This window comes from Giraffa tippelskirchi, chromosome 1 (assembly GCF_054371585.1).
Source record: "Giraffa tippelskirchi isolate mGirTip1 chromosome 1, T2T-mGirTip1v1.2.pri, whole genome shotgun sequence".
Taxonomy (NCBI): Eukaryota; Metazoa; Chordata; class Mammalia; order Artiodactyla; family Giraffidae; genus Giraffa; species Giraffa tippelskirchi.
Genome location: NC_137275.1, coordinates 116,530,615 through 116,546,382, shown reverse-complemented (window position 1 = coordinate 116,546,382; position 15,768 = coordinate 116,530,615). Strand labels below are relative to the sequence as shown.

At 36.6% G+C, this 15,768-nt stretch overlaps 1 protein-coding gene across 1 annotated transcript in view; it reads right to left on the bottom strand.

Annotated features, from left to right (window-relative positions):
• The window catches only part of BBS7 (Bardet-Biedl syndrome 7), a 36,652-nt gene extending 28,006 nt beyond the window's left edge, over window positions 1-8,646 (bottom strand). Inside the window, exons 1-5 of the mRNA XM_081565236.1 lie at window positions 8,434-8,646; window positions 6,519-6,584; window positions 4,353-4,415; window positions 2,661-2,836; window positions 1,224-1,410 (exon numbers count right to left, since the gene is read on the bottom strand). Of these exons, the coding sequence (XP_081421362.1) occupies window positions 1,224-1,410; window positions 2,661-2,836; window positions 4,353-4,415; window positions 6,519-6,584; window positions 8,434-8,469 (528 nt within the window). The 5' untranslated portion in view covers window positions 8,470-8,646. The remainder of the gene's footprint in view (window positions 1-1,223; window positions 1,411-2,660; window positions 2,837-4,352; window positions 4,416-6,518; window positions 6,585-8,433) is intronic.
• Window positions 8,647-15,768: the final 7,122 nt, after the last annotated feature.

Below are 15,768 nucleotides of genomic sequence, written 5' to 3'. Positions count from 1 at the left end.
CCATCACAGTTTTTAATAGAAATATAAAGATAATAAATGATTTTTCAAATATCTACTGAGTGCTTATTCTGTTCAACATACTGTCATAAATGCTGGATAAATTCAAATGATACAATCTTGATCTCAATTCTCCCTTGTTAAAGCCTAACACCATCTACCCAACCCAACTTCCTCCTTTAGCTTGATTTTTGGGGAGAGGGGAGGGTGATAGAAACATTCAGAAAACTAAGATCATGGCATCTGGTCCCATTACTTCATGGTAAATAGATGGGGAAACAATGGAAACAGTGACAGACTTTATTTTCTTGGGCTCCAAAATCACTGCAGATGGTGACTGCAGCTATGAAATTAAAAGATGCTTGCTTGCTCCCTGGAAGAAAAGCTATGACCAACCTAGACAGCATATTAAAAAGCAGAGACATTACTTTGTCGACAAAGGTCTGTATAGTCAAAGCTATGGTTTTTCTAGTGGTCATGTACGGATGTGAGAGTTGGACTATAAAAGCTGAGCGCCAAAGAATTGATGCTTTCGAACTGTGATATTGGAGAAGATTCTTGAGAGTCCCTTGGACTGCAAGGAGATCAAGCTAATCCATCCTAAAGGAAATCAGTCCTGAATATTCATTAGAAGGACTGATGCTGAAGGTGAAACTCCAATACTTTGACCACCTGATGCGAAGAATTGACTCATTAGGAAAAACCCTGACACTGGGCAAGATTGAAGGCAGGAGGAGAAGGGGACGACAGAAGATGAGATGGTTGAATGGCATCGCTGATTTGATGGACATGAGTTTGAGCAAGTTTCAGGAGTTGGTGATGGACAGGGAAGCCTGGTGTGCTGCAGTCCATGGGGTCGCAAAGAATCAGACACGACTGAGAGACTGACCTGAACTGAGGGTGACAGATGGGAAGAAAAAAAAAAAGTGGGGAAGCAAATGTAGCAAAAGTACTACATTCTAATTGAACTAACTCAGATATTATGTATGGGGTGAAGGGGAGAAAAGTGTCCTTTTTTCCATATATGCCTCTCTAAAAACATGCTAAAGATTTCAACACATTTGCCTCAAGTAAAAAAAAAATAAGTTTAGTCAAATAAAACATTAAAAAAAATTTCAGATATAATTTTAAGATATTTAAAGTGGTAGTGGTCACAATTATACATTGTTGATCAATATTTACATACCTAAATTATGAAATACTATAAAAACGCAAAGAACAGTAACCTGTAAAACTCGGAGTACTCTGTCCTGGCAGGCCAACACCGGTACTTCACAAAGTAGTCTTTCCACTGGAAGGCAGATGACATCATTGATTTTGTCCCCAGAAAGGTAATAATGTTGGTCTTTGCAGTCACAATAATGGTTATAGATGTAACTTGCACTGAGAAAAAGGTCTGAGCCAGATATGTGCCTGAGAGTATGAAAAGCAATTTAAGACATCCACATTTTTAAAAATAAGCATAGGAAGCTCCTGAATTGTTTTCAGAGATGAAAATAAAAGTTTATTTATTTACAGTTTACTATCATTTTATCATAGACTCAGAGAACACAGTTTGTTTTCATTTCCCATACTTAATTTCTAGCCTTTTGTTATAGCCTTGATTCTGAAAGCTGAAAATAAGGTTCTTAAGGCCTCGGGCTTCTCAAAAATTGAGTTCAGAAAAACTGTAAACAAAGATATTGGTAACGGTAATTCACCTGTCTACATCTGAAGACAACTGATATATCAAAAAGTAGTTTTTTTTTAATGTGTACTATGTGCCAAGCACTGTCCTAAGTGACTTAAATATATTAGCTCAATCCTCATAACTCGACAAACTAGGAACAATTATTCCTAGTTTATATAATTATCCCTTTTTAAGGGGAATAATATTAATAAAATGTTAAGTAACTTGCCTAAACGCACAGTAGACAGTAGATTGGATTGCAACTCAAGTAGCTTTAACTCTACAGTTACCTTTCTTACATGCTCAGTCATTCAGTTGTATCTGACTCTTTGCAATCCCATGGACTGTAGCCCACTAGGCTACTCTGTCCATGGAACTTTCCAGGCAAGAATACTGGAATGAGTGAGTGAGTTGCCATTTCCTACTTCATATCTTAGTACCACACTAAATAGAATAAGGCTGTCTAAACTGAACCTACCTGAAACTAAATAATTAACAGTGGAAAAAAATGATTTCATCAGAATTTTAACTTGAAAAAAGAAATAATAAGTTCATTTAAAATTATATTTAATAAAATTTAGATAATAATCACAACTATATTCTAATTCTTAGAATGAATCAAGTTTTCATTGGGGGAGGTAAAATATTTGACAAAAATTATATACTAGTATATTATTTTTGCTAGATAGCTATCATCACCTGTGATCATAAAGAGGATATTTATTTGAATGTAAATATCTGGAGGGTTCTTTCACTTCTTTTATACTTTGGTTATGAATCATAACTTAATATAAATACTATAAATGTCTTGAAAAGATTTCAATAACCAATTGATTATATATTGATTCCAGCTCAATTTCAATTTCTGACTCATAAAGTATTTTTAGTTATTTCCTAGATAACCTATTAAGATATGATACTTAATCAGATGCTTGTCACCTATACAAAATACTGTAAATGGACATGTAAAAATAAAAAAAGAGAATAAACATACATAGCTTTAATGCTTTCAGTGAGGTTTGTTTCAAAAGAGAGGAACTGTTTTCCTCTCTTTGTGAAGCCTCTAATTTCAGATCCTGCAGCAATAAAAATTTTCTCCTGGGGTGTATTAAGAACCCCTCCTAGTTCCAATCTTGCAATCTTCTGCCCAGGTAAAGTCTTGAACACTGTCTGCAAAAATGATTAAGGGAAAAATTAAGTATACAAACTTATTTTAAATATTTTCCTTTACCATAAAAAATGTGGTGATTTTAAACTTACAAAAGTTTATAGTTTTACTATATAGGAACACCTGTAGATACAAATGTGCTTGCTTCAACCGTCTTGTGGATTTTTTTGCTAAATATCTTCAAACTTTATAATGTTTTTTCTCACACATATTTCAATAACATCATTAAAATCTAAATTCTTGCAACTTAAAGTAGGGCTCTCTAAGCAGCAGCATAGCATCACTTTCCTTATTAGAAATTCAGACCCTCAGGCTCAACTGTAGATTTATTGAATGAGAATCTGCATTTTACCAAGATTCCCCATCTGGTTCCAATGGACATGTTTTTACACTTTAATCATCTTTTTATGGGCTTCCCTGGTGACTCAGCTGGCTAAGAATCTGTCTGCAACACAGGAGACCTGAGTTTGGTCCCTGGGTTGGGAAGATCCCCTGGAGAAGAAAATGGCTACCTCCTCCAGTATTTTAATCATCTTTTTAAACTAATTTCTCATGGTTCCCTTACAATTTTACAAATTTTAGTAGTATAAACAAAGGACTACAGAATTTACTGAAAACCTGAGTGTATAACTTCATATCTATTTAACTGGAAGCATTTGCATTATTAATTTCTTTTTCCTTAATTTCTATTTTATTATTGGCATCAGTTTCTTCCTTCACCCTCAATGACTTTATACACAGAGAATAAAGTATCTGGTAGAATATATGGATAACAGAAACACTGAGTTTCTGATAGTTTTTACCTGCTTCATCTTTTTGCAAATTCCATATAAGGTATAATGAAGATAAGAGTTCACATCTCAGACCTATCACTTTTAAACTATAGTCTGTGAATATGATAATGTAATAATCACTAACTTGACTAGGCTATATTAAGTGGTAAAGGTGATGCGATGGTCACTTCCAGGTTGCACTCTGTTATGTAAGACTCTATCTTAGCAGACTGGACAGATTTTTCCATTGGCCTGAAGAAGCAGGTTGCCGTGTTGTGAGAGGGCCTGTGAGAAGACCACACGGCAAGGAAGTGTGGGGGCCTCAAATGATTAAAGCAGGCCTTGGCTTATAGACAGCAATAAAGTGGGGATCTCAGTTCATTAATAATAAGGAACTGAATTCTTCAAACAGCCACGTGGGCATGGAATAGGGCCCTGAGCTCCAGAAAGAAAGAGAGCCTGGCTAACATCTATGTTGCAGCCACATGAGGCCTCGAGGCTGAATTCCTGCCTCTGAGAGATAATAAACGTGTTTCATTGTTAGCCCCTAAATTTGAGGTAATTTGTTACACAGCAGAAAAAACTAATATATCACCTTAGGCTGTCAAAGATGTTTTACAAACAGCTAGCAAATGACTCTTATGCTGCCTAAAGTCTCATACTTCATATCACTACTTCCTTTAACCTATTTTTCATTGTGCTTTAGAAAAAGTTTAACCTGGGAGTATTCAAAATGTACACATACCACTGCTTCTCCCTTCTTCATGCCAAAGCACGTAACTACTCCATCATGATCTCCAACAACCACCTGTAACAGATTGAAAAGAATCTAAAATTACTGTTATTATACCTTATTAACTTATACGGGGAAAACAAGATCCACAATATATAAATTATAATTTAAAAAAACAAGAGATCAGAAAACCTAGTAAAGACAGCTCTACAAAAAATATTCACTAAAGAATTATAAGAAAGGGCCAAATAGAAGCCCGTGGGAGTTGTTACAGAAGTACCTGGTTTTCTACAAGGTAAAGAGAACAAGAGAATACAGATGGAAATGGCAAGGAGGTGATTTTTTCCCCGTCACTGGGGCATAAGAATGTTGTAAGATTAATATTTAAAACATTATCAAAATAAGTTTGTGACAGACCTATCTGATATTTTTAAAAGCTGTTTTAGTTTTTTAATTTTTATTTAATATAGTTGATTTACCTAAATAAAAGCTTTTGCACAGCAAAGGGAACCATAGAAAAAAAGAAAAGAAAATCTATCAAATGGGAGAAAGTATTTGCAAATAATATGAGCAATAAGAGGTTAATATCCAAAATATATAGACAGCTCATACAACTTAATATCAGAAACACAACTTGATTACAAAATGGGCAGAAGACCTGAATAAACATTTTTCCAAAGAGGAAATGCAAATAGCCAACAGGGACATGAAAAGATGCTTAACATCACTAATCATCAGAGAAATACAAATCAAAACCACAATGAGATATCACCTCACACCTGTCAGAATGGCTATCATCAAAAATAACATAAATAAGAAATGCTGACAAAGATGTGGAGAAAAGGAACTCTTATACTCTGTTGGTGGCAATACAAACTGGTGCAGTCACTGTAGAAAACAATATTGAGGTTTTTCAAAAAACTAAAAATAGAACTACTATATGACCCAGAAATGCCACTCCTGGGCATATATCTGAAAAACACCAAAAACATGAATTCAAAAAGATATATGCACCCCAATGTTCATGGCACTGTTTATAATTGCCAAGATACAGAAACAACGTAAGGTCCATTAACAGATGAATGGATAAAGAATACTACTCAGTCAAAAAAAGAATGAAATTTTTCCATTTGCAACAACATGGATGGATATAGAGGGCATTATGCTAAGTGAAATAAGTCAGACAGAGAAAAACAAACCATATATTATTTGTATGTGGACTCTAGAAAACACAAAAAATTAGTGAATATAACAAAAAGTAGCAGACTGACAAATACAGAAAACAAATTACCAGGGGTTATCAGTGGGGAGAGGGAAGGAGGCGGGGCAACACAGGAGTAGGGATTAAGAGATACAAACCAGTATGTACAAAATTAGGTACAAGGATATACTGTATAACACAGAGAACAGAGCCAATATTTTCTAATAACTATAAATGGAATATAACGTTTAAAAATTATGAATCACTATATTGCACACCTGTGACTTACATAATATTGTACACCACCTATTGTCAATAAAAAATAAACAAAACAATAAAATGATCTTAAAAAATACTGTAAATGAGTCCTAAGACCAAAAAGTTTGAAAAGTGTTGCTTTAGTAGACTGAATACAATAAATGATAATCAAAAATCTGTTGATTTATCTTGATAAAGTGTATTATATGAGAATACTGTATTTATTTTGCAGCTATTAAAGAATCCTATTAGTCTACTAAGAAATTATATTGTCTACAGAAATTACAGGATTAATATTTCTATAAAAATAATCAATATTGTTAGTTAAATGTAAAGTTTAAAATAAAAATTATTCTTAAAAATATGACAAAGTTTTTTTAAAGTATTTTCTCTACAGTATATTGTGTTTTATATTTCTTTTTTCATATATACAATCTGGTAGGCACAAGCACACTCAGGGAAAATTATTCCCAGAAAAATGGAACATAGTTTTCAACTAGTTTGCTAATACTACTTACTCATTGTACATGATACTTATAATGTACAAGAAAATTACTGTATGTAAGCGTCCCTTGTTATTCCAACCTCTGTTCAAATTAACAGAAATCCATTTCCACTTTAGCTTTGAAATTTAAAAAAACTTATCAATAAAGAAGGGCATATAAACTTCTCCTCTGTAAGAGTAGACAGATATGGAGGAATCAGTATCTCTACATTACCTTTTGTGTGGCTCTAAGTTTTGAGGCAGGAAGTAGCTTCATAGTCTTCTGAGAGGTCACCCCCACCTAAGGAAACACATCAGCTGCCTAGTGAATGTTTTCTGATACTAATTTAAAGTTATACCTCAATGATTAAAAGGACCAGCAGATTCTAATCATAGTAAGCCTTAGTTTTTTAATTGCAATTAGTGATATGAAATAATTGTTATCAGCAGTGAACTTATTTTCTAATGAAATATGCCACAAAAGTCAGAATATAGGAAACAGTCAAAAACAGTAAAATTCATGCTATAAAGTTGTCAAGTCAAATATAATTATGTGACATTACTGGCAAGGTACTTCACACAAAAAAATTATATCTAGTAGCCTTTTTTTTACAACTTCATACAGCTGTTAAGGAAGAGTTTGTAATGAAAAATCTTTAGAAATAGATTCTCTATTATTGAAAATGGAACATAGAAGATTTTTGCTAAGACACCAACATGCTGATGACAATGACATCCAATCTAACTGATGATGAAGATTATTTTACAAAAGATATAGAAGATGAAAATGGCATGGTTTGCTCAGCAGAGAAATGTCACTAGTTGGACAAGGTTAGGGGAGGAGAATGGGACCAAAGGGAGAGAAATTGAGACAATAGACCATGAAAGAATTTACATATTGTACAGATCTATCCTGTTATTTTGTATTCTATGGGATAGTGTTAAAGTTTAAAGTAATCTACTTAGATTTGTATTTTTGAAACATCAATCTAGCCAGTGTTGTGAAGGATGGGTTGGAGGGAGGTGAGGGTGGAGGCTATTTCCATTATCCAAAAGATGAGGACTGAACTGGGGATAACAAAGATGGAGGGCGAAAACATGACAGATTCAACAGATATTTCCAAGATAGAAACAGCAAAATGTGGTGACCAGATGGATATGGAAGATATTAAGGTAGGAAGTATCTGGCACAAGTCTCAAGTAAAGTGGCAGGACAAACATTTGTATCATTAGCCGAAAGAGGATTACTGGGAAAGGGGATGGAGAAGAGGGAAAGTCTAGGGCTGAAATACTGAGAGGCAGGGTGGTGTAACAGAGAGACTTTGTTTCAAATAGGAACTGCATCCGTTTGGCTATTATGAAAATTACCTTCTCTGGATCCCCTTGATCCTCACGTACCGACTTTGAGAATTTTTGTGAAGGAAAATATATCTGAAGTTCCAATACTTTGGCCACCTGATGCTAAGAGCTGACTCGCTGGAAAATACCCTGATGCTAGGAAAGACTGAGGGCAGGAGAAGGGGACCACAGAGGATAAGATGGTTGGATGGCATCACCGACTCAATGGACATGAGTTTGGGTAAACTGCAGGAGACAGTGAAGGAGAGGGAAGCCTGGCGTGTTGAAGTCCATGGAGTCCCGAAGAGTCTGACACGACTGAGCGACGAACAACAATATAATATATGTACAAAAGGTGGGTTCTGCGAATAAACTAGACCCTCGAAAACGGCTACCATTGCTTTTATTATGATCCGGGTCGCCAGGTCCAGCTCACAGTAAGAAATAAGTGTCTGGCCCTAAGGACAAGAGACTGGGTAGGGAAGGAGAGTCAGGAGTTTGAAGCCCACAGGTAGCTGCAGCCAGGGAGAAGGAGAAGGGCCTCGGGAGGAATCCCGGATCGCGTCAGTTCACTCGGAGCATCTTCAGGACGCCGGCACACCGGGGAAGGGGGGTGGTTCTCCTTCTTCCCAAGTCCCCGTGGACCGGCCCCGCGGACAAGCCTGTGCGGAAGGCGTCTGGAGGGCTCCACTCACATCCACTCCTTCGCGGCTCGGCTCCCACAGACCCCAATAAACGGCAGTGGAAGGATCGAATCCTCTCATAGAGCAGGGCTCACCTCGCGCAGCGTCCGCCCAACCCCTCAGGTTTACCTGCAAATAATCCGCTCGGTTTAAATTCAGATCCATGACGGCGGCACGGACGCGGCGGACAGCGCCAGGCCGGGCTAGGTGGGTCAAAGAGTGCTGAATCCCAGGCCTCTGAGGGGAAACTGCTCGCGACTCCTTTGAGGGGTAACGCCAGCTACTGCTGGTTCAGTGGGGGATGCAAAAGCGGAGCGTCAGGACAACGGCGCCCTGTGTGACGTCAGGACGTTCCTGCGAGTGGGCTCTGGAGGGGGTAAGCCCCGCCCACCTCCCGACAGACCGCCCACTGATTGAGCCCGCTCCAATGAGAGGCGGAGAGGAAAGGAGGGCGGGGTTCAGGAGACCTGAGAAGAGTGGTTTCCAGGGAGACCGAGACGCAGGCGCGCTACGACGCCACTGCTGACCTGAGCCCCAAGTCGAAGTCTTTCTGTGTGGAGCCCTGACTTGAAGCCCGGGTAGATTCTGACCTCTTTCACCGCCACTGGAAAGGATCCCTCAGAGAAATGTTTCACCGCCGTAGGAGTTAGTTTACAAGCAGCAGTTCTCAAACTTTTGGCCCTAGGACTCCTTTACAAAACTCGTATAAACTGTTGAGGACCCCAAAGACCTTTGTTTATATGAATTATTTGTTGATACTTACCAAATGGAACAAAATTTCTAAAAATAATATTGAAAAAATAATGAACTCATTATATAAATATTTTAATGAAAAATCATTCTTTTCCAAAATAAAAGTAAAAAGACTGGCTTTGTTCGCACCTCTATTGACCTGAAGAGTAAGCAAGGGGGTCCCAGATCTACTTCTGCATACAATCTATTGGTATATGTAGTTTTTGTTGTTGTTGTTACTGTAAGCATATGAAGAAAATGAGGCCCAAACTCAACAAGTGGTAGTTTTTGAAAAGTTAGTTGCAATGTGGAATGTGGCTTCATTTAACAAACAGACTTTTGAGGATTTTGTATGTGTCATCAAAGATTCCATCAGAAAAATTTTGAAGTGTTGGAAAGTTGTCAGCCTCAGATGATGGATACAAATTTTTGCAAAATTCTAATTTGTGCTTAAAAGTTTGAATTTTAAGCATTGGCAACAAATGTCAATTATTTTCTTTTAAATGATCGTTTTCCTTCTTGAATTAACAAGGAAGTGTATGCCAAGTACCCAAGTCTAAATAATCATAATTTGCCTGTCGGTCATGCTTTCAAAAAAATGTACCACGAAAAAAAATCGGTGAATTCAGCCCAGCAACTCAAATAATCTTACAAGTGCTTTTCCTTGAAACAACTAATGTACATCTGTATTCACTAGAAATTCTTTGTGCATACTTCACATGTCACCCCACAGAATATTAAAAAAAGATAATCTAGCATAGAGACTTAAAGTTAACTATTTCCACTGCTTCATAAAGGACATTTTTATTGATACATGAAGCATTGTTTCCTGTCAGTAACAAAGGAATGAAGAATAAAATGACTACAACAACAGTTTAAAGCCCTTGCTTTGATCCATGCTTAAGTACCAGCAGTATTAACCCTTGTTTTTGTACCATCAGTACAAATGTCAACAGAGTGACAAAGGCGAATCTTAGTATTGTGAAAATACCTTCAAAATCACAGATCTCTGAAAAGGCCTAAGGGATCCTCACACTGCTGCTGGCCTATAGTGGTGACCCAGATCTGAGCACTGACATCCGTTCACTGACTTTCATCAGTCCGTCCTTTGTGCCTATCATACTCTGCCTGCAGAAATACTGCAAATGAATAAGTGGTCTCTGTAGTCTGTGAGGAGAGGGTTCACAAATGATTTCTGTGGTCTACTAAGGGAGAGTTCAGAAATGTTTGTGAAACAAGAATTAATCCCTCGAGAAGAGTTTCTTAAGAAAAAATATGATTTGCTACACAGAGATCTGAGAAGGTTCTACCTCAGTCCCAGGGTATTGCGGACAATTTTTTTTTTTCCTGAGACTAAAATAACTGTATGGAAATATATGACAATGCTTGAAGATGGTTTAGCTGTGTAGCAATTTAGACTCAATAAAAATACATATACATTGTAGAAGTTAATAGAAAAATCAAGCCATGAAGAAGATGAAATGGAATAGTTATAGAGTTTTATGGAATGTAGGGTGTTGGAAGGTATATTAGTTAAATAGGGCCACCATAATAAAGTACCACAAACTGAGTGGCTTACAGAACAGAAACTTATTTTCCTGTAAGATCTCACAGGCTAGGAGTACAAAATTAAGGTGTCAGCAGGGAGCCAAACCAGTCCTCGAAGGCATTTTTCTCCTTGGTGCATACGCTGGCGTCTTCTCGCTGTGTCATCACGTGGTCTTCCCTCTGTGTCCTTCCATGTTTTAATCTCCTCTAATAAGGACACCAGTCATGAAGGATAAAGAATCACCCTAGTGACCTAATTTTAACTTAATTATCTCTTTCAAGGTCCTTTCTCCAAAAACAGTCACATTCTGAAGTACTAGGGGTTAGGACTTCAACAGATGAATTTGGAGACGAGAAGGGGAGCAGGGGGGACACAATTCAACCCATAACAGAAAGAAATCTGTCTCATCTTAAAAAGAATAGAATGATCCCAAGCCCAAGGTGGGTGGTCTGTGGGAGTTCAATGGTTGCCTCTCAGAGGACATGTGAGAGAAGGGGTTGGGAGGGGAAGCAGGGGCTCTGGCAGTTGGAGGGCAACCTCTGAATGTCAAAGAAAAAACAGTTTTATAACAACAACAACAACAACAAAAGGAATAGAAGAAGCCACAAATCTTTATTTTATGAAAAATAAAGATTAGACATTTCATATGTCACAAAATTTTAAAATATAAAAATAAATGGGATAAAAGTGTGCAGTTAGTATCCTTATAAACAATTCTTACAAATATTTTAAAAAGAAATACAATTATTCCAATAAGAAAAACATAAACAGACAATTCACAAAGAAGATGGCTTCTGCACAACCATGTAAAAATGTGTTACCTTCACTTGTAATCAATAATACTAAAGTAAGATACATTTTTTTGCCTTTCGAATGAGAAAAACATTTAAACGATATCACTATATACGCTGTAGAGAGAACATGAGCTCAACCATGATGCTTTAAACTACTCATAAAACCATTTTCAAAAGCAACTTAGTAATATGTATCCAAATCTATAAATTATGTGGCTATATTTTTAACTCATAACACCAATTTTGGACATTTAGTCTATGAAAACCACAAAAAATAGGTTAGAGCCATACTCAAGACATTATTTGAAACAGAGACCTAACTCTCCACTAAATAGGGAAATAGTGCATCCACTTTGTGGGCCATTATGCAGCCATTGAAAGTGATAACAGGGAAGAAGCTAAACAGAGTTGGTCTCAGCTGGAGTCTGTGCTGTGCTGAGTGCTGTGCTCTTTGCGACCCCATGGACTGTAGCCCTCCAGGCTCCTCTGTCCATGGGATTCTCCAGGCAAGAAAACTCGAGTGGGTTGCCATGTTCTCCTCCAGAGGATCTTCCCAACCCAGGGATCAAACCCAGGTCTCCCTCACTGCAGGTGGATTCTTGACCATCTGAGCCACCAGGGAAGCCCGGCTGGAATCTAGCCGTAGTCTAAATCCTTTCCAGAGTTCTGAAGCATGACTCGGACCAAAAGAGTTGGCCCCACTTTGACACAAGAAAACAGCTTTTCATGCCTTCACAGAAATTGGTTGTTTACTACCAGACCAGGATGAGGCTGCTTCCTTTCAGCTGATGGCAATTCCCTGGGGACCAGGATAGTTGGGCACTATTAAGGAGCAAACACTCAGGATCTCATGCGCTGGTCCGTTAAAAGGGATCTGGGCAAGGGGCATCCATAGTAGCAACAGCATCTGCCACGCCTTGGCATCACATCCTTCTCTTGATGCTCACCCAGAAAGCATAAAGAGAGGGAAAATGTGAAGTATCAATAACATACTAATTTTGCACACGATGTTGAGATCAGAGCCCCTGGGAAGATGACCCAAGACCCAAAGGTAACAGATCACCAGCACAGAAACTTTTGCTTCTGTGTGACATAAATGTTTGTTATATATCATTTTCATGTTAGACTGTGATTAATCTATAATATAAACTCCAGGAGAATGGGGACTTTTTGTCTGCTATTTACACTGACTTTTCCCTTGAACATTATTAAACACCTATTAACATGCAATAAATATTGATTGAATAAATTAATTCCTAAACACTGAAAAAAATGCTAGTTTTACACAAACATAATAAATAATGGAAAAACAAGTTATGCTGAGAGTTCTAGAACTGCAAAAGGTATGGACAAAAATATAAGATGTATGGACTTACATGAATTTTATCTTCACTCAAGACTCTAAGAATCCTAAACTAGCTGAATTTGACACTTTTACATTCGACAGCTTTCCACCCCTCAGTTAAAAATATTACTTAATATTCTGCTCCATAACTGCAATCAAAAACATTCACACTTGAAATCCTAAACAATACTCTATGTAAGACAAAGTGTTGTCTATCATGGAAACTTCACATCTTTACTGTTTTCATGGTAACATATAGCAATGAAAAAATTCAGTATTTTATTCAGTTCTGAGGCATAACATAAAATACATAAAGTTTTTAAAATGTTTAAGGCAAAATACTATTAGCATAGCACAAAAGTTAATGAAATATCCTACTATGGTAACAAAATGTTAATGGCAATAAAGTTCTTTTCTTAATTAAGTCTCCAAAACTAGAAATTAATAAATAATATTTAAAGGGCTTTACATAGTTCCTTTCATGTTCATTTTTGTTTTCATGTCTAGAAAACCTTTCTGTGTGATGTAGTGACTTAAAAATATTATATATTTAATTGGCTTTCAAAACCTATAAAACGATCTTTGAGCTACGACCATAATTTGTATTCTGGTATAGATTTGATAGGAACAGATGGAAGAGAATCAGGATGGGAATGAAAGATTTAAACCTAGCTGGTTAAAAAAAAAAAATACTTTGCGTATTTTATTGTCTTTGAAGAGATGAGGGAGCTTACCAGCCTGTATCCCCTTTCCTAGTAGTCGAGAAGCCTCAATATTACCAGTGTTCAGCCCACTTATATAGTAAGTCAGATACAGACATATCACAATCTCTTCTGTGTAACAAGTGTAACTGAAATGCCTTGATAAAAAAAAAAAAAAGATGTTAATCAGTATAAGCAATAATGGCAAGAGATGCCTCAAAGAGAAATGAAACACACCTGGTGATGCTTGGCCGTGCCTTTTCAGGTACATGGCCATTGCTCCATTTCTCCCCATAGTGTACCCTCCAAAACTCAGAGTGGAGCTAACAGCCAAGATATGAAGCCAGTTGTTGATAACTTATTAGCAATAAATCATCAGATGCAGAAATTAGGAGGTTATAACTCACAACTCCGACTTTAAACAAAAAATTCACCACCCTGCTGACTAAATTCACATTACTGAAAAACAACAAGTGAAAATCTAAGACAGTAAGCAAACAGCATATAATTTAGAAAAACCTTTAATGTGTTGCTTTGAACAATTCTATGAAACAAATATGTAATGTAATTATATTTTCTGTTAACCCATTGCATTGTGAAATTCTTCATTCAGGGTTCAAAGGTTCTAGGAGTATCAGTGATGCCAAAAATCTAAAAAAATCTGACCAAGTCATAGCAGTTTATAAATTTTTTCAGTTTCTATTAAAAAAAAAAAAAAAAGAAACCTCTTCAGGATTTGGACAGGGGAAGGTATGCTACCTAGTGATGGCCTTTGAATTTTTATTTGTATTATGTTGGCAGTTTGGTTGGTTTTGACAACATTTATTGAGTACCTACTGTATGCCAGGCACTGTACTAGATCCTGGAGACATAAAGATGAATAGGACATGGTTCCTGTCCCCAAGGAGCTTACAGTCACTTATAGACAATCAGGTAGTGCAAAAAACAAATAGTGTTTATTCTAAAATGGACAAAAAATGTCAGTAATGTAGTTAATATTGGGCCTTTAAATACAATGGCATGTCATTATTTGTAATGTCAAGGCAAGCCATTAAAATGAAGACCATTGCATGTGATAAAACAGTAAAATCATTAAGACCTAACTTTTAAAGATTCACATGGTAAAGGTAATTAATACTAAAAATTTACACCATAGTTTTTCAAGTATTTTATACTTAGAAATATTATTGCCCACAGTTGTGCTATAGTCAAAGACGCAATTCCAGGTCACTGAGTCATTCATACTCAACATGCTGGGGCTCAGTTTCCCACTGCGCTTATGAATTAGAATGGCTAATTCCTCACTTGTCTGGCTCTTGTCCTCCAAAAGTTCATAACAAAGGCTGGAGATACCTTGCTTGATTTCTTTTAATTCCCTGTAGTGTTTGTATTAAAAACATATAATTGGTCATTTGCTCTTTGGATTTAGAAAAAAAAAAAACGACGAATGAAATTCATACAACATGAATACATTCATCTCATAATGTCTCCAACATGGTTATTTTGGATTTTTTCATTTAAAACGTTTAACAAATGCTTTGCTTTTAAAAATGCACTGACTTTGGAAAAAGCTATAACAGTAGCCCAACTGTGTTTTAAAAGTAAACATCAACTAAAGTATTGTCCTGGCTCAGCCAGTTTTTAACACAGGGTGATTTATCTGTTGGGGCTTCCCAGGTAGCAGATTTATCTGTTAACTAGTAATCTATAATCAGAGTGTAATCTATAATCAGGGTATCTCCTTTCTGTCTTCAGGGAGTTCCTCTGGCTCCCTGAGCCATAAGGGTTGACAGCTATATAGATAATTTCCCATTGCTAGGCTAAAAGGGAATCCTAGTCAAGGGAAATATTACTAAAATGGAATCAATCTATTTAATAGGCAAATGCTCACATGGAAGCAGTATATTTGAGGTTAAGGTTGAAGTAAGGGAAAGGAAGGAAAAAGAGTAAAGGTTTTTCTTAGGGAAGCCAATGGTAATGACTATGGAGTGAAGGAACAAACAAATCAGTGTGTGTGGCACAGGCAATGATGTATTTAATAGAAGGAAATAACAAGCAATGGTGAAATTAAGAAGCTTAGATGTGATACCACACAAGATTTACATACACCAAAGGCTATAGGAAACTTCTGGCTATTAAAACACAACTATTCCCATAATTTAGCTTGGCAATATTTTGAGAATGTGTAGATTTCAATTAAAAACTGGATTCTCTTGCGAAGAACTGAAATGTAGATGTCACTGACCTTGAAAGATAACCTTTGGGGTATGAACTTATCTTGAATCCAAGAAATGATTCTTCAAATCATTGGCACTTTAATGGCATTTTGTAATAGAATCACAT